The sequence below is a fragment of the Paramacrobiotus metropolitanus genome, unplaced genomic scaffold, assembly GCF_019649055.1.
Source record: "Paramacrobiotus metropolitanus isolate TYO unplaced genomic scaffold, Prichtersi_v1.0 Parri_scaffold0000117, whole genome shotgun sequence".
Taxonomy (NCBI): domain Eukaryota; kingdom Metazoa; phylum Tardigrada; class Eutardigrada; order Parachela; family Macrobiotidae; genus Paramacrobiotus; species Paramacrobiotus metropolitanus.
In genome coordinates this window covers 77,336-104,061 of record NW_026570337.1, presented here as the reverse complement: position 1 = coordinate 104,061, position 26,726 = coordinate 77,336, and the positions used below count along the sequence as shown (strand labels likewise).

The 26,726-nt window shown below is 43.9% G+C and overlaps 2 protein-coding genes and 1 long non-coding RNA gene across 3 annotated transcripts; 2 read left to right on the top strand and 1 right to left on the bottom strand.

Annotated features, from left to right (window-relative positions):
• Positions 1 to 1,698: 1,698 nt before the first annotated feature.
• Positions 1,699 to 10,901, top strand: LOC129598208 (uncharacterized). Its single transcript, XR_008691668.1, has 3 exons — positions 1,699 to 1,922; positions 10,632 to 10,727; positions 10,816 to 10,901. It is a non-coding gene; the product is annotated as an uncharacterized LOC129598208 (long non-coding RNA).
• Positions 10,902 to 13,584: 2,683 nt separating this feature from the next.
• LOC129598177 (pikachurin-like) lies at positions 13,585 to 21,706 on the top strand. Its single transcript, XM_055495952.1, has 10 exons — positions 13,585 to 14,048; positions 17,949 to 18,068; positions 18,129 to 18,350; positions 18,405 to 18,652; positions 19,930 to 20,028; positions 20,082 to 20,277; positions 20,336 to 20,461; positions 20,519 to 20,765; positions 20,928 to 21,171; positions 21,340 to 21,706. Exons 1-10 carry the CDS (start codon positions 13,961 to 13,963, stop codon positions 21,424 to 21,426), a joined length of 1,677 nt encoding a protein of 558 aa, XP_055351927.1. The 5' UTR covers positions 13,585 to 13,960; the 3' UTR covers positions 21,427 to 21,706.
• Positions 21,707 to 23,857: 2,151 nt separating this feature from the next.
• Positions 23,858 to 26,093, bottom strand: LOC129598178 (uncharacterized). The gene is made up of 4 exons (XM_055495953.1): positions 25,571 to 26,093; positions 24,933 to 25,438; positions 24,614 to 24,826; positions 23,858 to 24,535 (listed from the first exon to the last, which is right to left on the bottom strand). Exons 1-4 carry the CDS (start codon positions 25,845 to 25,847, stop codon positions 24,026 to 24,028), a joined length of 1,506 nt encoding a protein of 501 aa, XP_055351928.1. The 5' UTR covers positions 25,848 to 26,093; the 3' UTR covers positions 23,858 to 24,025.
• Between the last annotated feature and the right edge of the window lie 633 nt (positions 26,094 to 26,726).

Here is a 26,726-nt window from a genome sequence, read left to right as displayed (position 1 = left end):
GCCGATCCAATTAACGTGGTGGTGGCGCGCAACTCAATCATTTTGTTCTCGGTTCTCGTTCGTAAGCCAGCGCATCCGGTAGCGTTACTTCCGGAAATGCACAGGAAGGACTGGCTAACGTCATTTCGCGGAATGCTTCGGGAACGTTGATCCTCTGACCAGGGCACATACGAAGGCTACAAATTGGAAGGTTTGGAAAAAGTTAGAAAGAGTAGATACCGCACAAATGCTTAGAGCAGACAGAAATCAGGGTATTTTCGGGATATTGTACAAATTAATAGAATTGCAGTATGTCTCTTTATATTTTGTTACGAGTAAGTCTCGTGATGGGTTCAATTTTCGGCAAAGTTTCTGCAGCAAAGTGTCCCATAACAAGCGGTCTATTTGTTCGACGAAATGTCGCACCACTTAAGCAGTTATTATGTGCATTGCTGAAAAAAGCATGCGTATGCGAAAAAGAAATGCGGCATATTCGTCCGAAAAAATCCGTATCGCGGAGATTAGTTTTATTGAAATGGGTACAAAAACCACTGTTTGCAGTACTGATGGCTCATACTCGTATGTTTCGGGATTTAATGGCAAACGGTGTATCCGCTCAAACAGTTTGCCGGCTCAGTGCGGCTACTGTATTCCGCAACAACTGTGAAACCATTACAGATCTAATGCCGCTCTTGGTAGACATGACACAAATACTTCGATTACGTAAAGAACGTAGTCGAAATCGACGGCAGTCGTGGTCCACCCTCGGCTGTCATATTGACTTTACATACTTACAATCTATGTTATCTGAATTTTGCGTGAACTTTCTCACCATCGAATCTACCGAACTGTGTGGTATCGTGGCTGTTAGCGCAGGCACAACGGTATTCACACTAAGTACTGGAAGATACCCCATGTTTCTGGACAAAAATGGTGTTGTTGATCTTTTATCGGTGATGTGCCACTCATCCCAATTCTCTCTTAGTTCTCGTCATTTAGTTTAAATCCATAATAGTGCGAGCTGATCACGCACGAATCTGACCAGCAATACTAGATCACCGATGGTGTCATGTTAAATTTATGATTACGGTGTTAAATTAATTAACAAGAAAAATTATGAAACTTGAGATACATGGCATATCAGAAGCGGATTACCGACTACAGATACCTTTCGAGCCATCAGCCATCCGCTACGATATACGAGTACAAAGTTAATTATTCAATATCATATTGTTTACCGGATCTATAGGATCATAATTCTAACTCAAAATTGTTGATAATCATTAATCGGATAAATCAGCTCTTTCGGGCACTGGTATTATGTTGCCGGATTCGATCCAAAGCCCATATAAGCTGCCCGTCGTTTTCAACAGCCGAGTTTTCTGTAGAGCGCTGTACGATAATGGGACACGACGGCCGTTGGATTTGCGGGACAAAATCTGGAAGTTTGTTTTATAATCTCATGTCGACCGGTTTTAGCAAGGCCGGGTACTTTCTTTACAAAAGCTGCCTGACAGGATGGCGCTGGTAAGAAACTTTCTTACCAGCGCCATCCTATCAGGCAGCTTTTGAAGCCGGTTACGTGTTGAAATTGTTGCGCGTGTGCTTCCGGCATTTACATAGCCCTAGGAGCAGTTTTGTAAGATGGTTTTCTGTAGAATTTTATAAGAAGGTAATCAGGCAATCATCATCTCTACATTGTCGGTGTTCATTCACAGGTACCAGCTTCCCATATGTTCATTCACCTATTGGAAGCTGGTACTCGTGGAATATGCGGACACGAAAACTGGCCAATTTCTTGTGCACAAGCGCATTTCAGTGAAGTTGTTCTTCGCCTGGATGTTATATACACAGCCGTAATCATGATTGAATACGCCAGCAAAATGTGTACGGCTCCGCAAGCTTGCATCTTTCTGTTACGTTTTATGATTATTTTGGACGCGGTAAGTAAAGAAGAACTCAATTTATTGACAGAAATACCGTATCTGGACGAACTTACGTATATGCTGCTGAGTAACTCTTGCTTTGCCAGTGCCTCTACTCTGTAGGCTCTGGCTAATGCCAGTGCCTTAAAAAATTACCGATACTGTACTGGTGGTAGCGAAAAATCAAATTAATAAGAATCATCATACAGCGCTAGAGATTAGTACGTGCATGTTATCGCATTCACATTATTGTTTGCAAATCTGCATCAAAACCAAGTGAACGTTCCGAGCAAGTTATGTTTGGCTTTGTCGGGCGCTAAAGTCAGGGCCATGCATATCGTTCATCGTTCGCACCTCTGCAATTTGAAACAAAGCAGCCACACAGCAAGATACAGCAGTGACTGGCTACTAGTGACCACCGTATTTAACGGAAAGCGACGTTTTGTAATGCAGACTAGGATCTCCTGCGATGCTAAGGTGTAACTTTCCGCCTGCCTGATCCACTTTCTCTTCTTGGTACAGCGGACGCCGATGATTAACACTAAGGTCGCTACCGACTTTTATAAGTGTTGCTGCGTTCGCCGGAAGAGTGTTATGGCGCAGTTAGAATGCCCTCCATGCAGGCTCATTTATAATCCCGGCATATAGCTGTGTGATTGTGCGCCAAAATTAATGTTTTTTTTCTGTTAATAACCCAGCCGTCGAGTTGGTAAACCGCAAGTCGTATCATGCCTGACTCGTTTGCAGTTTAATGTTCGATCGGCTGTTGCGGATTACGCATGTAAATGAAAAATTGAGAGTGATGGGTGCAGTAATTTCGTTATGACATTTTGATCACCATCTTCTAATGGTTCCGTGCCGCCAGTGGAGGGCTACTCGCGTTACGCAACCGTTATTTATTGGTCTGCGTGCGGGAAGAGCAGAATTCTACTCTTTCTACCGGCGTACACTGCATACTGCAGCATCTCCACGATGGAACGCACTCAATTTCATTATTTTTTATATTATTATCAAATTAAAATCAAGATACACCGGTTGCAGATTTACGTACTCGCTCCAGCCCAAATTATACCTTGTAGCAGCTCCGATCGCTGCTTTTCTCCGGCCGGGCATCGCGCACGTTGTGTTGGGCACCGCAAAGCATGTGTGAATTCTGCGGAACGGACTGTCGCTCGCAAGCGGTTAAACTAAATACATTCAAAGGCAGACGAAATCCAGTCTCTTAAAAAAATTTAAAAAATAAGTGCTGGAAAGTAGGATATTGTCTTAAAGGTCATCGCCAACAATTTACTACCGGCTTATTTTCCCAACAAGCCGACTAAAAGTGTCCTATTAAAATCCAGATATTTTTCCCAAAGGTTGCGTTTCAAATGCTATCAGCTATGTACGCATAGATTTATGGTTAGTCTGATTCACTCAACGCTCTGATCAGTCTGACGCTTTAACACTTTTTTCTCACAATAAATGGCAAACACACTGACCATTACCACACGGTTGCCGGTATTCGAAGGGAGGCGCAAGAAGAAACTGACACTTTAATAACATTTTCCCTGAGCATTCAGCGATTTTGTTGCATGTAAACCCGAGAAACATTACGACAAGAAAGTAAAAATTTCCAGTCCATCATTTTGTAGGATCAAGCCGAGTCCTTTCGGGTCTTTTGCTGAAAACAAATAAGGCCAACCATTGCAAAGCCATTTCTCAATAAGGTTGACCAGTAATCACCTTTTCACGGAGGCGATAATAGTGCTCCGAAGTCCTGCGTGCGTTCAGAAATATCGTTCGCCAGAATGACGTCATAAGGAACACCCCCCATAATCTGCAAATGTTCGTGGTGATTTTTCCGGGGACACTCTTTGGATTCATACCGCCGTACCTAAAACAGGCCATGTTGTAATAAAACGTTTCACTCGATTTTGCTGTCTCGCTACAGAGAGAGAATTGTTGCGTACGCTGTTACATATTGCGCTAAGCAAGCCTTTATACGCGTCATGCATCAGCTCCCTGTCTTCCTCATGCAGCCCTGTGCAGCCAAGTTCGGGCAGTTTTGCAAACTAAATTACAAATATTTCCATATACGGTTTTTACATTTATTTTTGCAAGTTTTTAGAGTAACTTTTCGTCGAAAATCCAAAATTATTAAAACCGAAACCTTTCCACATGGCTTAAAAGACATAAGGGGTTGTTAAGGGGTTGGGGGAGCGGTCACTTTTCGAAGGCTTATCAATGCACCTTTCATAAACTCGCCAACCAATAGTTTATGCGGACTTTTCTGGAGACTGTTGAGTGACCTAGAAGGTGCCTCTTACGAATAAGCAGAAGATCCTTAAGCGATTATTGATTGAAGAGTACTCGTGACTATGTTTATCTCCCATAGACTTGTATGTTAAGCCGTTCGAAGAAAGGAGTTCCTGGGCGCACTAGACGCTTTGGGCCAGATCTGAGTAATAAAACGGAAACGAGAAAGAAGCCATTAGTAAACCGCGCCATCGCTTTGCTCGTTTCAACTTTAAACAATTTTTAAAATACTGTATTAACGAATGAACGTGATTATTTCTGAATAAGCAACGTGAGTTTCGCCCAGAAAACGAAAATGAAATTTTAGCTCGCGTTTGTTGACCATTACATTTTTACATAGAGACTAAGAAAAGTGCTATAGAGCAAAAACTCTCACGGGAAAATAAAACAAATTTTTTAGACGACAATGGTGAAAGATGAAGAATGTTTGTTATGTACTGCCCGAAGGTGGCTTCCCGGCGCTGTACAATACATACAGTATATGTACTGCATACCATACAATCCAGACATTTTAACACAGATAGAGGATATGTTCGGTAAAAATGCCATATATACATTATAATACAGATATAGCCTAGTACGTATGCGCATTTATAGCGCAGGGTAGTTTTCGATGCGTGTGTGTCCCTTATTAAACGTACCCAATAGTCGCCAGAGTCATCACATTGTGCCAGATGGCGGTTATGCCGCTAATAATGGGCGTTCCAGGGTGACGTCTCTCCCAGTAATACATCATTACGGAGGCGAACAGCATCAAAACGCTCATGATTTGCAGGAAAAAAGCAAAGAATGCTTCCTCGGCACGGTTTTTCACGGTGGGTTGAGGAATTCTCAATCCTGAAATTGAGCTGCAGTTATGACGGAGCTTGTACTCGTATCTGTAATTCATTAATTACGAAATAAACTGCAGAATGTCGCAGCCGCATTTCTATGCATAGGACTGATGGCTTTTAAGGCAAAAGCTTGTTGCGAAACAGAGTTTAATTGCTACAACGCTTTAGACTTACGACAGGCGCGTAGCATACGAAGAGCGACAATTATTACGAATAGATCGAATTTGTGGACTTCAGCGTCCCAGATTATTCTTGGGCAAGAAAAGATGATAAAGACCTGCAGCAGTAATATGCGCGTGAATATTCCAGTATAATATTATGTACAGTTTTAGCTGTACTTCTGACCAGAGCTCGGTCACCGCCTCCCCCCTCCGAAAAATTTCCTTTTTTGCTCAAAGACAGATTTGGCACTGGTAATAATAAAAAAAAATAATTTCACCGGCAATGGTCCAGCGGGCGTGGCCAAAATCGAATTTATGTTCGGTATATCTTGTCAATGTACAGTAAGTACTGCGCTTGAAGTACATACTATTGTATTCCCATTAAAAAAATTTCTGCGCTGTTTATTTTATCATTTTGTTGAAAGCTCCTATTTCGACTTCTTCATTAAACTGGCTTGACAATGTAAAATTTTTATGAAATCCGTATACTTATTGAACTCTGAGAAACCATCAGCGCCTGCGCGGTGCAGCACGCAGAATAATACAGAAAGAAGTGCAATCCAATCAAATCCCATACCGGCGAAATTTTCCGAAATTTTTTATTGTAAAAGCAGTCATTAAAAATTGAAAATTAGTCAAGGGGCAAGTTTGCAGTGATAACAGGTAATACAGCAATGCCTCGGAACATAATAATTTATAAACCAGAAGTACAGACTGTATGAGCATAAGCACAGTAAAGTACTCGTACATTGACAATACATACAGTTTGCACTGAATATTATTTAAATTATTTTTGGCCACTCCCATTGGACCATTGCCGGTGAAATTACATTTTTTATTATCACCAGTACCAAATCTGTCTTCAAACAAAAAATGAAATTTTTCTGAAGGGGGAGGCGGTGACCGGGCCCTGGTGGGATTGGTTTACATACCGCATCCAAGAAAGAGGGGAAACTCAGCAAAAATTTGCCGGTATTTTGAGCTGCATATATTCTGAGTGTGTACTCCACAATGAAGACAGCCACATATAAAGCATCCAGGGGACGGAGAAAAGGACGAAACAGTGATGAACAGGTAACGGAATTCTGGTCGTGTGTGCCACAGATGCCCATTTCTACTATGTGAAACCCCATCGTCACTGTGAAAATAAATAATCCATGGTTCCACCCATCTTACGAGGTACATGATGTCAAACATTTCAGTCACGCAAAGCTTAGAAAAAGAAACCAAACCGAAGCACGTCATTTTCGTTTCCCGGAATCTATTTCACCAGTTTACCTGCGATCAGGGCGTTTGTAAAGAAATACCAGCCGAGGCCCGTTTTTGACGATATCGGGTTATCTAAACCTTCGCGAATTCTGACCGCCAAGTCAAACGGCTTTCTTGCGCTGTTATTCCCATTATCCGTTGGATTGCTGAGCAGGCGCTCTTCCCATTTCCGTTTCTGAGTGCGGTACCGCTCAGTGCAGCAACTGCAGAATAATCCCGGTGTCAGTTGGAAGAAAGCCAACTCCTCATCAAATTCGACGGCACATCCTCCTTCGGGAAAATGCAGCAGATCCGTCCGGTAGTAATTCAGTATGTGGCCAAAAATAGTGGGATCGCACGTCAGAAAGTACTCCGGAAGGTTAGATTGGACAAGCTGGCCTAAATACGTATCTGGATGCTTCAGTACAGTGCTGCGCGAAGTCTGGAATACCTTGCCGCTGACATTAAACGTAACTTCGTCTGAATCCGACATTTTGCGGGTAGACTAAAGCGCAAAGTGGTTGCTACCATCAAAATGAATCTTCCGATGCTACTACTCCGTCTGTCGCTTTGCCGTTCCAGTGCGGCGCTGTTTACCGTTCTTTAATGCGCTTGACAGCGCTGTGCAGACAATTGCAGGCGGACTGGTATAATTATTTCCGTGCTAAACCAATTAGTATCCACTATCCAGCAGTAATCCATATTCGCAGTGGCATTCCGCGCTAACAGTCCGCTGAGACATTGCCGCGCTAATTGCATTTCCCGTTTGCAGCTGCAACACGAAACCGTGAAATTGGAGCGTCATCCTGTTAGTGACCTTTACACGACAGAGAACGGACAGGCGGTATTCATTAGCCGACCAATCAACGTGTGTCGGTAACGCGCAGACACAATCATTTGTTTCTCAGTTTCAAAACAGCCAGTACATCCGGCAGCGAAGATTCCGGCAGTGCATAGGGAGGTTTGGCGCAAGTAATTTCGCGGAATGCGTTGAGAAGATTTATCTTCTGAGTGTGACAGCCAGTGTTGCCCTTGCTGGCCGTCCTCGCCGATCAGACTGGCCAGCTTTTGCATCATGCCTGACATGTTCTGCCGGATCTCCTCAATCTTGTAAATCTGCAAGCCGTCAACAAATCTTTGACCTTTACGTAACTGCTGTGCGATCCGAAGGAATGCTAATGCTACCAAATAACAATAAAATTTGTTTGCATAACAAAAACGAAAAATTGCATATTGGTAATAATTATTGGAATTCCTCTGTCGACGGCGTTCTGTCAGCCAGTGTTTCCACTTTCCTTGGAATTCGTCGGTTGTGTAGCACATGGAAGGTACCACTGCACAAAGTCTTATGGCAGGGAAAAGATGTATCTTCGGGCAATAATTGACGAATTATGTATGCATCTCTGCCTCCTAATGTAATGCGACGAATAGTCCTGTAAAGGGTTGAATTTTCGGCGAAGTGTCTGCAGCAAAGTGTCCCACGACAAGCGGCCTGCGGCGAAAGGCGCAGCACCGGAGGATTATGTGGATAGTTACACAAAACCGTCCGCCCGCGAGCATAACATCTAGGCGCATATGAATAGCCGCGTATATTCTGTATCTTTCCTGTATAAGGGGAAATCGATAGCATACTATACACCTTCCCTGTAGGCCTGTACTGCTCCAGTTTCGAAAACTTTCAAAATGTGAGCCAAATCACGGTGCCACTCCGGGCGGTGCCACCTGCGTCACACGCCGGAAGTCCAAAAATTTCGTTTTTTTTAATGTTTAACTCTGAGGTCTTTGTGAATCTTCATGTAAAAAATAGGAAAGAGATTTTCCAGGAATACAGGGCAGTTTGAAGGTAATCATTCATGCGCATTTCGAGATACGCTTACTACCGGGTGGCCCAATAAAATGGCGGTCTGTTTTAATGAGCTGCGCTGGGTCCGTCCAGTGTTCTATGGACACTCCATTAATTTCATTTGAAAGAGAAAATATTCCTACATATAAAAATTTAGCTAGATAGAAGTTTAACAACGGTTTGAGATTTTTATGAAATAGTTTCCGAAAATGATCAGATTTTGAGGATGTCCCAGAAACGAATATTTCTTTTTCTCCGTTTCCAATTTCCAAACTAAAAATTGCAGTAATCCAGCAAAGTGGGTTATGGAGTCTCACTTTTACTGATTCCGATAAAGGGATTGTTCCCTGTTGTTTTAGTGCACAAACTTTGGCATTCTACTGAACCTGAGGCCTAAACAAACGGGAAGATAAAAAAATCCACTTGGGTCAATCTTGTGAAATTCGAAAGTCAGCTTTTCGAAACCAATTCCCATACCAGCGCTTCGACAACTGTCCTGATTCTAACTTGTTTTCCAAAGGGCTTCCACCTGGCTACAATTATCAGTGGACCAGTCTTTTTTTGTTCCACCCTGTGATGTACATAAAAATTGTAACTGAAAATGCCTAAAACACCAAAGAAAAAAAAGTCAAAAAAATTAAAAGTTTGTTTGGCGCATAGTTTATCGAGCGCGTGCACCATGCCAACAGATATTATTTTTATTAAAAGAAGTTATCGTTCTCTTACCAAACATTTGAAACCATTTGAAAATGTCGAACGGGAAAGAAGCGAGACGAAATTTTAAAGTCTGCGAGTTAGGTCATGATAAATTTCGACACCGTGTCAATTGGCATTATTGATTACGAGATCCTGGCGATATAAAATGAAACGTCTTAATGTTTTTGGTAGGTATTAAAAATGTCTATCAAACGAGTTAAAATAGTTCAGAGTGCGACAAGTGGTTCTCGAGAAACGGGCTAAAAACGGAGACCGCCATTTTGTTGGGCCACCCGGTAAAGCGACTTTACAGCAATCAATGTGCAGGTATAAATGTGGCGCTTTTGAAAACCCTGTTTAGCCATGACGTGGAAATCCATACGGATGACTGGAGGAGTACAGGGAAGGTGTATGGTATGCTATCGATTTCCCCCTATATATGCGCTACGATAAAATGCGTCATATTCGGCTGAATAAAAATCTATGTTCTGAAGAAAAGGGCACGAAAACAGCTTTCATGCAATATTGACCGAGGACTGTTTCTGAACCGGCAACTGGGGTAGGCATTCTAACAGTTTGCCGCGTAAAATACGGTTACTGTACTTCGCAACAGTGGTACTCTGTAGAACTATGACAAACGTAATGCTGCTCTACAAAAATGAGATAAGTACAGCAGTGCCATCAGGCCCACCACAAGAAATTACCTTTATTATTACGTATATCATGTAACCAGCCTACGCTTCGGTCATGCACTGTGCGCAAAAAGCGAGTGCACTTTCTGCTTTACAGTTGTTACAAATAACAAAGCACTCGTATTATGGTGTGCGCAGCACCTGGTATATCATACATAGTATTTTAAATGAATTACAAATTAAGTGACTTGTATTCATGTATGTATACAGTAGCACCCACCGGCGTACACAAGCAATGCACTGCTTCTCTGCCGGTACGTACATGTACAAAGAGGCTGTATCTGAAGACGGCTCTTTTGTATGCATACTCTAAGTCTCAGCGTTCTGCCTAATTTATGCTTGACCGATTCAGGATACGTGTATGTTTATCGCGAACGTGTACAGTAATAATCATTAATGGTATATGGCAGTATTTTCCGTTGTAAACAATGTCGGCGAAGGATTTACATATCGATGTTACCAAAGTAGCAAAGCTGCTTCAAGGCAAAATCCGAAAAATACTAAACAGGATTTGCAAAACAATTATATATACAGTATTAATTTGCCATAATTGTTTGAAAAGTGTGTTTTGCTTTTACCAGGACCCGAAAGGTCTCGTGGGGCAATAAAATTAGTTGTTTCCGGTGCACATACGAAAACGATCGAAGTTACTCAGTACTTATTACTTAAACAATCATTAGATGAAAATCATTAGATGATACCGACTTATGAAATCATTAGATGATGAATATTGTTATGAACATTTGACCTGGTTCCGCTCATGGTAGTCAGGAACCGAATAAAGGTATCCAAACCAAAATATAAATTTGAATACCGCTGTAAGTTTCGCACCGGTAACAGCCGCCCAGGCAAAGCCGAGGTGCCCACCGTATTCCTCATAGACGGTCGTTCCACCGTCGACTAGCGCTACATTTGCCACTGCGATGTATTACGAGTATCGTAATTTAATACTGCAGATAAAACCGATCTTTGTCCTGACGATCGTTCTGCCGACGGAAAATTTCCATGGATCGGTACACCGTTGTATTTTGACGATAGTCGTCGGGAAAGAGGTAAATCCACTTGTAATACAGTGGAACACCATGTTACGATTGTCATCACCATCGTTGTTCAATGAATTTTGGTCTTGGCGATGGGTAGATGCGTCACATGAGCATTCGATACGCAGCCGGACAACTCGGAGTGGGACATTTCGCCGCCCTCAAATTAGATGCGCGAATTTTCGTCACGTAGACAGTTTTCCACAGGACATAAGGAGGCAGGGACACTTCGGTTTGGGACATCTAGCTTTGAGACATTTCACCTCTGCGGCATTTGGCCGCAAGACAGCCGGCCGCGGACATTTCGTAATGTTTTCTCATGTTTTCTTGTGCTGTTTTATGCTTTCTGATATCTCGACGAAATGTTTCGGCGTCGAAATGGCCTCGCGACGCGATGACTTGCGGCGCGATGTCCGGTCGAACAAATGTCTCGCGGTGGAACGTCCCATGGCCAGATGAACCTGCGGCGAAATGTCTCCGACCGATGTCCTGCGGCTAGTTGTCTTCGGCGAAATGTCGCGGTGCCATTTGATCTGGAGCTGGCTGTTCTCTAACTGGATAATTGCGATATTAAGTTTAATAAGAAGAAAAATTATGCAACTTGAGATGCATGGCATTACCGACTACCTTTGTTTGCGCCATCAGCCATGCGCTAGCGATAAACAAAGTTAATTATTCAATATCATACATATTCTTTACCGGATCTCTGGGATCATAATTCCAACTCAAAACTGTTTCTCATCGGACTGATCAGCTCTTTCGGGCATTGATATTATGTTGGCGGATTCGATCCGGCCCCTATAAGCAGCCCGTCGCTTTCAAAACGGTTGTTTGCCGGTTTATTAAGTCCTTTGGGGGATTTATAATCAACTTACGTTTAGCCCTGTTTAAAATCTACCTACAGCTACATCATTCGTAGTACCGGGAACCTCTCTTATTTGTCGTTTAACTCAGAAAAGGAGCGACGGGATTATAATAATTGTTACAATTTGTGCATATGGTGCATCATATCCGAAGGTGTTGATAGGAAATATCATAATATCAGTCTTCCCAAGTGCGTTTGTAACCAACTCCACCAACGAAACCGGATTCAATGATATTGATCCTGAGTCGGCTTTTGAAAAGTTGCTTGTCAGCAGAATTTATCTTTGACCATGAAGTCTGAGATCAAAGATAAATTTTACGGATAAGCAACTTTTTTCCGGATCAGTCATTGTGCCGACGAATTCACGCCGTATAATACGAACAATGTGTACACATTCTTAGTAGTATAAGGCGTAAATTCAGCGTGTATTTCCATGTCTATCAATGCGACGCCAAAATTCTTTTCTCGCAAAATTTATCTTGGAGCAAAGAATTCATCGATCGCGCAAACAAACTTGCATCTTCATCCATCAGCAAATTGTCGAATTAATGTCACGGAAATATTACCGGAGAGCCGAATTACAGGAGCGCTCCTGTAATTTGTCCGTGACATTAATCTAGCTAGCTAGCAGGACACAACAAATCCAGCAAATTTACTGCAAGTGGAAGCAAAGTGGGTCTCACACTGCTTCCCACAGTGGTCCCACAAGCCCGCCATAATTAGAAAATGATATCCCACATTGCGAGATATCGTTTTCTAATTATGGCGGGCTCCGGAATAACTTTTGGTTTATTGGTATGCGGTGGCTACGTGATGCAAGATTTTTTCCATCCATCACAAACAGCAGTCCGCCCAGCAAAGTAAGTTTACAATTAAACTGTTTTGGCTTTTGCAATTGCAACATTTTCGCCGTTTTCGCAAGTTTATATTCGTTTCTCCTTAGGTACCGAGATCGCACTGCCTGCGGCTGGAAGGGATGTTGAGGCCGTACAGTCTGGTCATAAACTGCCGACAGAGTTTCGAATAGTCAAACGGGATTTACTAGAAATTACACTGTGGGATTTTTTATAATTGTTGGCAACAATTATAAAAATCCCACAATGTAATTTTGTTGTTGCTGTGGTCATGGGTATAATAATTATTATTCTTTTAGTAAATCAGTTAATGAAATGGCACACTCAAAGGAAATGCTGCGTTCCGGTCTACCACATGCACGCCAACGTGCATTTGTCCTAGTTCATATTAATTTTCAAGTTTTTTTTTGCAAGGTACCAAACAAAATTTATTAATAATATGAAATACTGTGTGTGAAAAATGCACGAGCGCACTCATTTTAGTTGTGATCCGTTGCTACGTAAAAAACATGCTAGCTGTAATCTACATTGTGTCTGTATGTATGTTTTGGAAGGCTGAATAAAAGTATCGATTGAAGGATATCGAGCGTCGTATGCGTAAGAACCTTATTATAACTTGAATTAGAAAACAGGTACTGCATTATTATTTTTGCCTACGAACTATTGCACTGTCTTGCGGCACATTTTGTCGCCTGTGTCCGGTTAGCGCTGAGGAAGACAAGCTAAAGACGGTGAGCTAGCAGTGTTTGAACCCCAGAATTCCAGCCATGCCACTATCCAGTGTCCGGTCCGGTGTGGCGTTTAGTTGGGGACGGAGTATCGATGTATGTACAGTACACATGAGCCGTTCCTGTGGTACACCGTATATGTACAGTACAACTGCAATATCGATCGCAGTAGGAACACTTTATCCACGGGAATGGGGAGTATCGTATGATAGACTCAGCTACAGCGCTCGCCTCAGTTCCGTTGAACCGCGAGCGTGTACATTGCGCGAAGGAAGCGCGTGTGTGCACGCACATTCATCCCATTCATCCCGGCCTGCCGCGGGACGACGACTGATAGCGTCCGGCCCGATCAACGGCCACACAGAGCACAGGCGGGGCATTGTGCACACTCAGTCGGGGTATATATTCTTCTGGCTGCGGGCGCAGATGCCACGCCACCCTTTCCACTGCGTAACCGGACTGCTTGACAGACTGATCCAGCCAACACAGCCATTCCAGCGCCGCTGACTCACGTATACACTCGCTCCCGGTTCATTTCCGCACCCACGCGCGATATATACCGCGCTGTTTTATCTATACAGCACACAACAACTCCCACACGGCTGCGCGGATATTCATCGGCTGTCACGACAATTGCTCATTTACGCGCAGCACTAAGCGCAAGCAATATTTATTTCCTTTCCCGCACGCTACGCGCCTTTCTTCAGCAGACTAATTGCAGCGATGAGACGGCGTGCTAAGCTCGCTTTTCTCGGAACGCGGGATGTAGCGGTGGATTGTTGATGAACGTTCGCCACGATGGATGTTATTTACCGGCTGTGGATTGTGTGGCTCTGCGGCGTCCGGGCGCTGGACACGGAGCCGGTATTCGAGGCGGCCTTTCAAGGTAGGAAGGATTAGGGTGTAGTGTGTGTATAAAGTACAACTGGAGAGGAAGGAAGGAAGCGCCCGGCAACAAGCTCTCTTGATCCGTCTTGCCAATATGGGTCAAGTAGCGACACGCTCGGCTCTTTCTTACCAGCACCTAATTGTCAAGCAGCCTTATAGGCGCTAATCAGAAACCTTTAGTGTGTTCTGCGCTGATTACGCCTAATGAAAAATACGGCGTGGTTAAAGTGCAGGCAAAGTGCAGGGAAAATGGATTATTAGGGAGTAGACATTTTAGTAGAGTGTATGTTGAAAATGCATTAAGGGATTGCATTGATCGGGACGGGCTTGGCCAGGGGCTATTTATTCGATGCGATCGATGGGCAGCGAGGAAGACTGTAGTCCGATATATTGGCCGCATTAATCCGAGTCGTAATCAGGCTGATTGCCGCTTCTACGCAGCAGCGGGCGCTGTAATTAGCCGGCATCTGGTGACACGTAGCCGCCCCTCCGATCCTGCGCTCCCTGCTCTCCCGCGGCGTTCCCTCATTAAAGCACCGGCATTCACCTGTCATCGTGGCGATATTCCTGGCCGGCGCAGTATGTGTGCTAATCCAATAATTGAGCCGGCGCATGAAGGCGATTATGCGGAAACTTACATGCGGCATTACACATACAATTGATCCGCTCCCGCACTCTCTCACTCGTCTCCAGCGCACTTAATCAACAACGTGTACACAGTGCGGCGGATCCGCGCCGGGGAAAAAATGATTTATCGATCGAGCGGCGGAGTGCGGTGCCTGGCTAAGACAATTACGAAGGGAAAACAGCGAAAGACGTTGCTGGAGAAAGAATGACGGTGCGCAGCTGATAAAACTCATCAAACTGGGTTATCAGTGATGGATGATGCAAGCCGTCGTTAAAGTGTTAATATTCCCTGGCAGCTGATGGCTCCCCGCATTACCACCGCTGTTCACTGTCATCCGCAATTTTCTTCTCCTTTTTTTCCTTTTCAGTTGCGTCATGCAACGGAATTTCTGGGAAAAACGCGGAATACATAATAGTGTGCGCTTGAATGGAGTGCATAATGTAATTGGCTGTGACAAGTGAAATACATGCTGATCAAATATTTTTGGCTGATAAAGCCGGCGAATTGATATATGCGGGCGCTGCCTACGCGGAACGCCGACGCTCGAGTGAGCTGTATATAAATGGCTTGATTAAGGCTGCTTATACATCGTCCATTCCGCTTCGCAACGCGCGTTCCGTTCCACCGGTTAATGTTCCGAAACACTGCTTCAAAATTGTTACGACATCAGCCGATGTTCTAGCAGTTTTACACCGGTGAATCACGGTGTGTTTGCTTTGGGGGAAATTGAATGTACCTTTTACACAATTTGCACCGGTTGTATTCTTGTACAATCCGGTCAACATGCAGCGTTTAATCGCTAATTTCCAATGCTGACAGACGATGAAGCCGGGACTATTGACAGAGCCGGAAAGAGCACAGGCAGACTGAGCCCGAAAGTGTGTCAAGCCGGGTAAAGTGGCTGTGCTGCTGCGAGTTGTACAGCGTGTACGGGATGAACGTAATCCGGGATGATCCTGGACGAGATGAGGCGTGAAACGGACTAAATTAACGCCAGAATGGACTGTACGGCACGCAGACACATCAACTGCCCTGGCAGTTGCAGGTCACTTTGATTGATGCGTCGCGCCAAAATGCACACAACAATACTCCAGCGTTTCTTCCCTTTTTCACCCCTGTGTTTATCCTGGGATAAAGTTTCCCCAGCAAACAACCAGACAAATAAAAAAGGCTCTTATTCACAAGGGGCGTATTTTTTTGTGCAAATGTACGCAACAATAAGGCAGCGTTTGTTCCTTTTTTTCTTCCCGCTTTCTTCCAGGGATGAAGTTTCCCAAGCGAACGGTCGGACACAGAAAAGAAGCGCATGTTTGGCAGATGCGCAGAATTTCTGTGCATGTATACGCAGCAATAAGGCAGGGTTTGTTACTTCTTTTTTTCATCCCGGTTTCATCCCGGGATGAAGTTTCCTCAGCAGACGGCTGGCGCAGACAAAAGAAGCGCCGGTTCGGCAGATGCATAATTTTTTTGTGCAAGTGTACACAGTTTTGTTGGAGAAGTGTTGACGCTGCCGGAATGTAGGGCGCACACCGTGTTTATCTTTAATTCGCGGCGCTTTGTCCGCCGCGGCTCAATAGCGCCCCATTAGGGCCTCTCCACGGGAAGATCAACACACTCGCACTTCCGACAGTACCGTCATTTATGCCGACACACACTTTATTTGTATCGATCACCCAGCGAATTTTCTACACAACTTGCTAGCAAAAATTCTGGAATACGACCGGAAACAGACTTGACCTTTCTGGATAGTTCGTAGGTCTGTTTATTGATCGCAGGGCAATCTCCCGAAATCCAGGCTAAGACTGGAAAATCTGCATGGGTAATGCGTGGTGTTCTAATTCGTCCGCGCAGTAAATTGTGGACCGCGGATAAAGCGCGGCTTAAGTGCTGGCATATGATGCGTGTTAAACAAGCCCCACTTTCTTCCTAAAACGCTTCTGCACACAGCAGATAAGTGACAACGTCCGGCAATTGCATTTTCGACCTATCTACATATATATACACACCCGCACGAGGTTTCTTTACAATCGCATTAACTTCGCGATCGATAAAACAGAGTGAATAGTGGATAATCACAACGCGGGTCTGGTCAAGTGCGGACTGGACGCTGTCATCATCGGGGCTGTTTATTTAATCAGGCTTGTTATGCAGCGAGGACAGCCTTAAGTTATGACGACCAGTGGCCGGTGCGGAGATGGTTATAATTACAGGCACGATGGGTTTGATCGTTGGGTTAGAGGATCCTCTGGGCCAGCCTGAGAGGCGCAATTACAGCCTCTCGGCGCGGGCCAATATTTCCCTCATCCAGCCCAGCACGCCTCCTCCACTACAGCGCCATTTCCGCTGCACCACCGGCTCAAACGGAACTTTCATCGGAAGCCGGCCAGGAAGCGGCGTAATGGAAAATACTGGCTTAATTAAAAATACGCCAGGGCTGCGCTAAACTCTCTTTATCCGATAAACACTTTGCCTGAAGTTTACATAAGCTTTTACAATAAGCAGCTTTATTATTATGTTTACTATGCACTGATTAATTTAGCAAATAAATCACACAACCGGCTTTTTATATATGCGGGCGATTAAAAAATATTATTCCAAGAAATTAAACTGCGGAAAATCACCGATGTAATACATCGGTGATAATCTCAGAGCGCCTGAAAATAAATTCATGTAATCATTATTTGAGCAAACAGAATTCGCGTAAAAATGCATTTTTTTGCGGAAGATTGGAGAAATAATTTTCTAACAAATTAAAATGCGGAAGACGGCCGGTGCATTAGCAAGACGCCCGCATACATAAATTCGCGTAATCTTGTGCGTTTTACGCAAATTTCCCCTGATCATTGGCGTGGGCCGGGCGGTTGTCCATTAGCGGCGGAAGTGGGCTCCCTCGACTCATCTTCCCCGTGTATCGATCGCCGAGAGACACATCTGCATATGTATTCCGGGATCGGCCGAGCGGAATCCCTCGTGCGGAATAAATATACAAATATTCATAAATCGCTCTCCGCCGATTGCTGATATCCCGACGCTATAGCCCGGCCTCACGACTGATTTAGCATCGATTTCGGCCGATATGATCGCGCAACATACTCATATAAGCAATTTGCCGGCTTCCTCATAAATATTCATCGGCCGCCGTTGGGGAGCCCTTCCGGCCGCGCTCGTAATGCTCATCACTTCAACGGCATTAATTGCTATCGACGGCGCTTAATGCCGGCGTCGGTGTTGATTAGCCGCGTATTTATTGCTTGTTTCGTTTGATTGCAGGGCAATGCGAGGACGTCAGCAATCCATGCGAGCACGTCTGCACCAACCACAGTCCGCGCACGTACGAATGCTCCTGCCGCGACGGATTCCAGCTGGCGCACAACGGCTACGCTTGTCTCGGTAATTCCGCTGCTTGATGAACTTGACATTTATCCTTATTGGTTATTTAAATTCCCGCAGATCTCGTCAGTCAGGCGGATACGCCGTCCGCCAGCTCATTGCGCAATAGCCTCCCGATTCCGGATTCCCTCCACGTTGACGCTGCGCCCGCGCCGGCCAGCAGCAGCAGCTCCCCCTGTGCCAGTATTGTGTGTGTGGCCGGCGGCGTGTGCGCCGTTGACCGGGTCCACGGCTACCGGTGTCTGTGTCCGTTGGGCCGCGCCGGACAACACTGCGAGCAACGTACGTAACGCTTGATATTCTCCCGTTTTATCTGCATAGGAATGTTGATTGCAGATGTGGTTATAAATAAGCCGCGTTTTACCGGCGACTCCTACGCCGTCCTCCCGCTGTCGACCGACTGGGACTACCGGCTGGATCTGCGGCTGCAGCTGCGGGCGGCCACGGAGAACGGGCTCATCTTCTACTCGGGCGAGACGCTGCTGGCCGATCGGAATTTTATCCTTCTTGAATTAGTGGAGGGATACGTGACGCTGCGGATGCGTATGCGACAGCAGTCGGTCAATTTGCAGAGCCGTTTTAAAGTAAGCATATGCCATAAAGTTGTGCATATCTTGTAAAAATTATTGTAAAAATGATTCGCATAACATATACTGTTAGGTATATAACGAATCTTTATGTATGTGCAGATACAGCCCTGCTCCGCCACACGCGGGCAGTAATAAAATTCCCCTGACTTCGAATGTTGAAGTGTATCATTTAAACTTTATTTTTGCATGATAGTCCTTGGTCTATAGCAACTTTCTAAAATATGTTTCTAAGCAAGAAGCGAAAGAGCAGGGAATGAGAGCAAAAGTTATACTTTAATTTTTTTCGAAAAAATCAGGTTGCTTATCAAGAAATATCTGTGTCTGATCAATAATATTTTAAAAATCCTAGACGAATGAAAGCAAGCAAAGGGCAGCGTAGCTTTCTATTGGTCCCTTCCCAACTTCCGTTTAATCCTTAACATCATCTCTACAACTCTTAGTTCTCCTGGCATCCTCATTCTTCAGAAGGTTCCGTTAACCATACAAGTCTGTGGGAGACAGATCTTGTTTTGGGTTCACCTCGAGCACTGATTGCGCAAGGTACTTTTGTTAACCCGTAACAGTCACCTTTTGGGTGTGTCAATAATTTACAAAAAGGTCAACCCAAGAAAATCGGTTGCTGAAATTGCTATGAAGGCTAGTATAAGCATCTAAAAAACGGCCGCTACCCCCTCCCATTAAACACGGCTTGGCTCGCTACGGACACTTCAAAAGATCTCAGTTTTGGGATCTTTGAATCCGCAACAAAAAGTTACACCAGAAAAGTGCAAATGAGACAACTAAACGGCGCACAGAAGTATTTTTTAATTTATTTTGTGCAACTGCCCGCGTGTGGCGGAGCAGGGCTGTATAATAAATGCGCACTTATGTACAAAGTAGTATTATTCTTTACAATATGGGTAAATAATGCAATATATCGTGTTTATTTGTTTATCTATAAAGTATCCTGTATAATATCTATGAGTTCTACATTGCTTACAAACTTCCATATTTTTTCGTAATTATATTGTGTAAATTAAGTTTTCCTAAATGTAATTTGTATCAACTGTAATACTGTATAACTGTATGTATGTAGCATATATGGGTACTTATATAATGTGATATTGGCATGCATTGAGTCATTGACATAATTACTGTCGCGTTTATTTGGATATGTATGTATATGGTATTAATTATACGTACTTATCTATATAATTATGCTGTACTTCAGTGTTACGGTGTAAAATTATGTTGAGCTATAAAATTTAAATTATTTTTTCGCTTGCTTGCAGGTACCGTTGGGCGACAGTGTGCCGGTACATGTCGGCCGTCGGAAGAACCTCTTCTTCCTGCGAGTATCCAACGAGAACAAGATTGCCACCGTCGTACAGGTAACAGGCAATACGTTCTTTACTTCCGGCGGAAATACAAAGTCATCTCGTAGGAATTACTGGATGAACGGCTGAAAGCCACGGAGAACATTTACCTGGGCGGGCTGCCCGATATGGACGGGCTGCCGCACGACGCTCTGGTGTCGCGCAGCGGCTTTGTGGGCTGCCTGCTCAGTCTGGAGAGCAACGGGAAGACCTTTCCGTTGGAGCCGCTGCCCTACGGTACCATCATTGCCGGCATCAACCTTGGTGCGTCCTTCTTATTAACTATATCTTTTCTCAGTAATCTAATATGTGACCTTTGCAGAACGCTGCATAACGGACGCCTGCGATGGTGTGCAGTGTCTACACGACGGCCAGTGCATCGCGGACGAAGACAACAGTCCCCGGTGCGACTGCGTAGTGCCGTACGTGGGCGCCCGTTGCGAAATCGGTAAACATTCACGTTTTAATAAATAGAATTTAAGTTAAACTGCCGGGTGGAATATAGATTTGGACAGCCAACTGCCCATGTTCAACGGGACATCCTACCTGTTGTACGATCTCTCCCGCAACATCTCTCTGGAGGCCTCCACAGAACTGCGCGTCTCCTTCCGGCCAGCGGATGTGGAGAGCGGCGTACTGCTGCACATGGGGCGGCAGCGGCGCAGCGCCTTCTCCGACGCATTACAAATCCGTCTAGCCGCGGGCCACCTGCAGGTGGCGGTGGATCTCGGCGAGGGATACTCTTTAGCGCGGTATGTCCCTCCCCTTTATTTGATTGAATAAAAAAATGAAAAACTAATTAGGACAGTGGAATACATGAACTAAAAATTAATTTGTTATTAGGACACTGAAAACAAAAAATTATTTTTAAATTAAGACGATGAAACTAAATCACTAAAAATTGATTTTCATAGAACACAAACGCCACTGCAGCCCGGAGTGTGGTACACAGTCAGCGTCCTGCGCAGCGGCCGCTACCTGCAGTTAATCGTGGAGAGTGGCGGGGACGGGGCCGACCGGCAGGAAATATTGTACAACGGGGCTTTCTCACGGCTGACACTGTCAAGTAACGCCTTTTACATCGGCGGACTGGATTATGACGATGTGGGCGGGGATGACGCGCAGCCGTCCTTCCACGGATGCATCGATCTCGACCAGGTTAGCACAAATCCACCAAAGACTTTATACAATAAAATTATACATTTAAAACTAAATTACTCAAGTAGTAGAAAATAAATTAAATAAATTATAAATGCGACGAACAAGGAATTTTATTAAAGGTGACTTTTGTATCGCGTATCAAACGTTAATTTTTGCCGGTTGCAGAGTGAATTCATGGGAGTGAAATTAAAGCTGTCCAAAGCGCGCGCCGCTGTTAACCTCCACACTTGCCGCTCCGTGAATTCCCCGTGATCCCCGCCATTCCATGTCCACAGAAAACATTCCACGAGTGTTCGCGATTAATGCGGCACGCCAAGTTGTTCTTTTTCTTGTTCTGCAAAAGGATTTTGCACTTGTACAGAGAGAGTTCTATTGCTTCTTTTTACAGTAAACGCTGCGTATAGGTTGTTAAGTGGTGGCTGTATCCGCCTTCTGTAACGTGCTCTTCTTGTCCGTGCGTAAAACTTTCGCGATAATATTAATTATTCACCGATGAAGTTGTTTAATAATTACGCGTATTTAATAAATACAGTACCTGGAAACAAAAATACACAAGGTAACAAAAAAAGTACCTAAATTTGTTTCATGTACATCACAAAATTAGGAGCGAATGATCGTGTATGCTTGATAATAATTTATTTATTTAGTCTGATTACGATGGTTAGCTTTAACCTGGTCATATGACGATGATATTGCTATGATTTACTTATTTTATTTATTTTCTGTTTTTAACCTAAACACAATCCAATGAAAAGTTAGTCCCAGACTCCCAGCCAGCGCAAGATGGGACTGTATCTGAAGGTAGTACACGCACTGCATTACCGCACATTATTATCATCTCAAGGCTTAAATGCCGAAACAGAAATCAAGTGGAACGACTACCGCCCGTTCTTACAACAGTTCTTCTTAACAAATAAGTATCACAAAATTAGTAGGGAGCGATCGGGTATTTTAATACTGAATTATGAAAATGGATAGTGCAAAGTAAAGTAACAATTCATTGTGTTGCCGCGCTTTATTATCTCAAAGCTTAAAAGACGAAACAAAAATCCAGTGGATTGACTGTGGCCCGTTCTTACCAACAGTTCCGCTTAATAAATATTCATACGAAAATTAAAATAGGCTGCTTCAAGATTTAACATATTATTAGTTGCTAACTTGATACATGGCCACTCTCTACGCGAAAGGCTGCAGTTATTGGTGTTGTTACCAAGTGACCAACGGATTCTTGTATGGGAAAGCCGTTGTGACTGCACACGGTGCCCTGTACCGCGCAGTATTTAAAATTCCATGCGAAGCTTAAAAAATGCGAGTACTGTATGTAATGTACCATGCATACACGGTGTAAGTATCGTTTATTGGCATGAGGAGAATTTCGGTTAAGAAATTCGTACCTTGCCGGAAAAGAACACCTGTACGAATCAGGGTGCGAACATGCTCATGGCTCTGCTGCCAATGACCGAACATGTTGCTTGTAACCGGATTCCGCTACTAAAGAACCTAATAATCCACAATGCTCGGCCGAGGAAGAAATTTTATCAAGAATCAAGGGTTTAGTGCTAGCCCGTCGCATGATGGTTAATAAAAAAATTACTTTTGATACTTCGTGTGGCCATTAGGTGACTTAACCCGTTGACGGGCATTGGTGTCAGGAGGCTACAAGGTGTTTGAGATTTTTCCCCCAGCGATCGGCAACAGTTATTCGTTATCTCTTAATGTAATAAGTAACATGGGACTTTAAAGCAACAGTGTAAACATAATTTCAACTTGTGTCTCAAGTTAGTTAAGACCGACAGGTGCGCGAAAATAGCTAATTTGGAACTTTTCAAGCTGCCGTTAATCGTGCTACTTAACTAATTAGCGGATGAACAAACAAACCGGAGATAAATCAACAAGGTACAATTGACAACGCTTTATTCAAAATGCCTAATATCGATTCTATAAGTTGAACCATAGATGACCACAGTCCGTCAAAAACTTGCGTAGCCTGCTGACAACAATGCCCATGAAGGGTCGCGAATACATGGGCGGGTGCAATTTCGACAAATGATTTTCATTATGTAATTGGATCAAGTTACCGCCGGTTCGTACTAAAAACATGCGCTACGCGGTTCCGGTTGTCGCAAGCTGGCAAAAAACGCTCTTTTGACCAACACCCTGGGCGGTCGGCAAAAGAGCAAACAATGCTGTACAAGGTAACAACATTTCCCGACAACAAAATGTTCAAGGAAACTCTGCTAAATGGCAGCACCACACTGCACTCTGTCGCATTTCCACCTACGATTGCGATGCATCGCTTGTGCAAGTATAGCGATGGCGCCGCGAGGTTTTGAAAAAACATGCAAATTTTGAGTTTCGACCAGCTTGGACGACTGCAAATTACAGCTATTGGAAACTGTTATGAGCACACAGTCAATTTCGACCTTTGCGGCTGGCTGCTTGTGCATTCCCGGCCGGCCGTAAACGCATTCGAAAAAGGGCTAGCCTGTATGATTTGGCAACAATCACCACTGCAGCTGGACCATCCACGTCGCTTTCCCGACACTGGCAACTGCGGCCGCACCCAAAAAACTGCATGCGCGGACCATGCAAAGGCCGCTTGGCGTGCCAGAAGTGCACCAATTGCAGTGATAAAATACATAAAGAGTACTACGTAAAATGCCATACTTCGAAAAATTAATTATATGGGCTCCCTGCACCATACTTTCAGATATATGGGCTCCCGGCTAATTAAAAATGCCCGCTCAACTGACACTACCAGAAATTAAAACAAAATATTCTTTTGATCACAACGACGAAATTTACCAACGAAAACAACCAAAAAATCAAAAACAACCAGTTTCCAAACAAATTATTTTTTCTTGGAATTGGTGACATTTTTGAGCGGGCGACGTTTTTTGTCGTTCCGATCTTTTAAGGCATCCAGAAATGCAGATTCCGTTGCGATAGCGCCTTTAACAGTGCATAACCTAGAGTCCTTCGCGTATCGTCGTTTCTCTGGTTTGTCGCCGCATAATTTGTCTTTAAACTCGACTGCTGCTCGCTTTGGGGATACTGCTGGAATAACACCGTCCAGAACTTGCTTGCTTTTTTCCAGAAATTGCTCAATTTGGTTATCCGAAAATGGGTGAATTTTGCGATAAGCAGTGCGAACCTCTTCAAACTCTTTTGCGTACACATCACTGGGCTTCATCGCTGTCACTGAGGGAACTGACGGCACCGTCCCGGGAAAATCTTTGCACACAATCGCGGGATCAAAAGGATAAATGCCAGCTTCACGGAAACCGGACTGAATGTTGGCTGGCATATTAAAATCCTCCCACTTATCCATAAGCTCCAGGGCAAAGTTCTGTTTGGAAACCTATTAACACAAAATACATTATTTGTACGACTGAAAATGCTAACACTTTATTAAAGATTAATAAAAATAAAAATTTACCTCGTCTGCACTGACAGTCAAATTCTTTTCGCGGAGCACATTTTTCCAGCAACGTTTTACGGGACCAAAGACTCTTAAATCGAGCGGTTGGGTTCGGCATGTCTGACCAGCAGGAAATATTACCACCCGAATATTTTGTTTGGAATTTGCGCAAAGCAGCAGAAACTTCTCGTTGTAGACATGGGAACTATGACCGTCCAACATAATCAAGTTCTAAAAACAAACAAAAATACGAAATGATAAACAAAAAATTATAACATTATAATATACAACAATACACTTGCTAGCAATATCATAATAAAAAATTATTATTAAATACCTTTGGAGCAGTCAACCGCGGAAGGACCTCTTTTTCGAAATACTCCAAGAAGACATCGGTGTCCATTACGCCAGAATGGTTGACACCCAGCCAGCACCGGTCCTGTGTCCCACGATAACGAGACGCTATGTGCATTTTTCCATCGTATAAGATGAGAGGACGTAGAATGGTTCCCGCAGCGTTGCCTCCAGCTAACACGGTAATCACCTCTTTATCGTTTCCATCGTAATAGGATAAAACGTTCTTCGTCCCCTTTCGAGCGAATACGAAATCGACTTTCTCGGCTGTAGAAAATCCACTCTCATCTAAATTCCAAATTGCAGCTGGATCGTCCAGCCATCCCTCTATATGTAGTTCACTCAGCAGAGTCACCCACCCCTCACAGTTCTCGGCAGTCCATTCTCTGGCCTTTTTCCTGTTGACACCGTGCGTAATGCGACGCGATAAGTCGGGATATCTCCGCAGAAACGATGAGAGCCAGCCGTCACTAAACTTAGCGACCATTCCTACAACAACAAAATCAATCGTATTCACGATAAAATTTTGTTGTTTTAACAACAATTAATTTTTATTTCACCAGAAAACAGTACATTGTTTGAAACGATGAGTAATTACAGCAAGTGGTAGCATCTGTTTACCTTTTTCCGTGGCCATGCTGGTGACAAGCTTCCGGACACATGGTTTGTTCAAAGGAACACCGATGTCGGCGCAGTGCAGCAGAAAGTTGGCCAGATACTGCTCCTCTCCGTCCGTGAACTTCTTTCTCCAACATCCACGCTTGTGTTGCCCACGTCCTTGTAGTCGGTTGTAGAGAGTCGCGCGGGGAACGTTATAACGCTTGGCAGCAGCATTCCGCGATAAAATGCCCTCTTGAACGGATCGTACAGCAGACAAAATTGCCTCTTCACGATCCATTTACCGAGTTAAAAGGTAAGGCTTGTAAATAATAAGTCTCAAATTTTCAGTACACAACATAAAATCTGCGTTTGCACAGATAAATAAACTGATTTCGTCCAAGAAAACTGAATTTTCATAATTTTTATCCACTAACAAAATCAACGGCTGCAAAACTGTTGTGTAGTTACGTAACTGCGCACAAGACCGGTTGCCGATAGCGCCCGGGAGCCCGTATATCTGAAAGTATTGTGCAGGGAGCCCATATAACTAATTTTTCGAAGTATGGAAGCGTAATAAAAGTTTGGGAAAGAATATTGTTAGATTCGCTTGTTTTTGTGTTTTATACATGTAGTAGTGGTCAAAATACATAAAAACGAGTTTTGGTAGTTTTTAATTTTTTGCTGACCAGTGGTCAATTGCTTGACCACTTCTATAATCGTTTTTTAAAGTACTTTTTTTGTGCTATTTAATAAAGTTAGCGCTTTTGCGTAGTTCCTGGTCGTCCTATTCTTACAAAATTATTCCTTTTTATGCTGTAGACCGTCCATGGGCATTGGTGTTGGCAGGCTACATAGTCACCACCGCTGACCTATGGTCAACACAAGCTCACAAAAAATTCCCTATCTTAATTGAATTTTTTTATCGGGAAATCTCGATTTTCATAAGGAAACTCGCACTCCTTCGGGTACCGCCCGCTGGAGGGTTAAGGAGCGTGAATAACTTTGTTAGTTAGCCATAGAAGTCGTACCATTTGTAGTGCCGAGTGCCGAACCAAAACTGCGAAAAAACGCGCTCGCAGTTGGAACTTTTCAACGCCCTTGCGAAAAGATCACACACGCAACGGGCGACCTGGGACACATCAGATATAAAAAAGGTCACTTCTATGCGCCAGGAAAT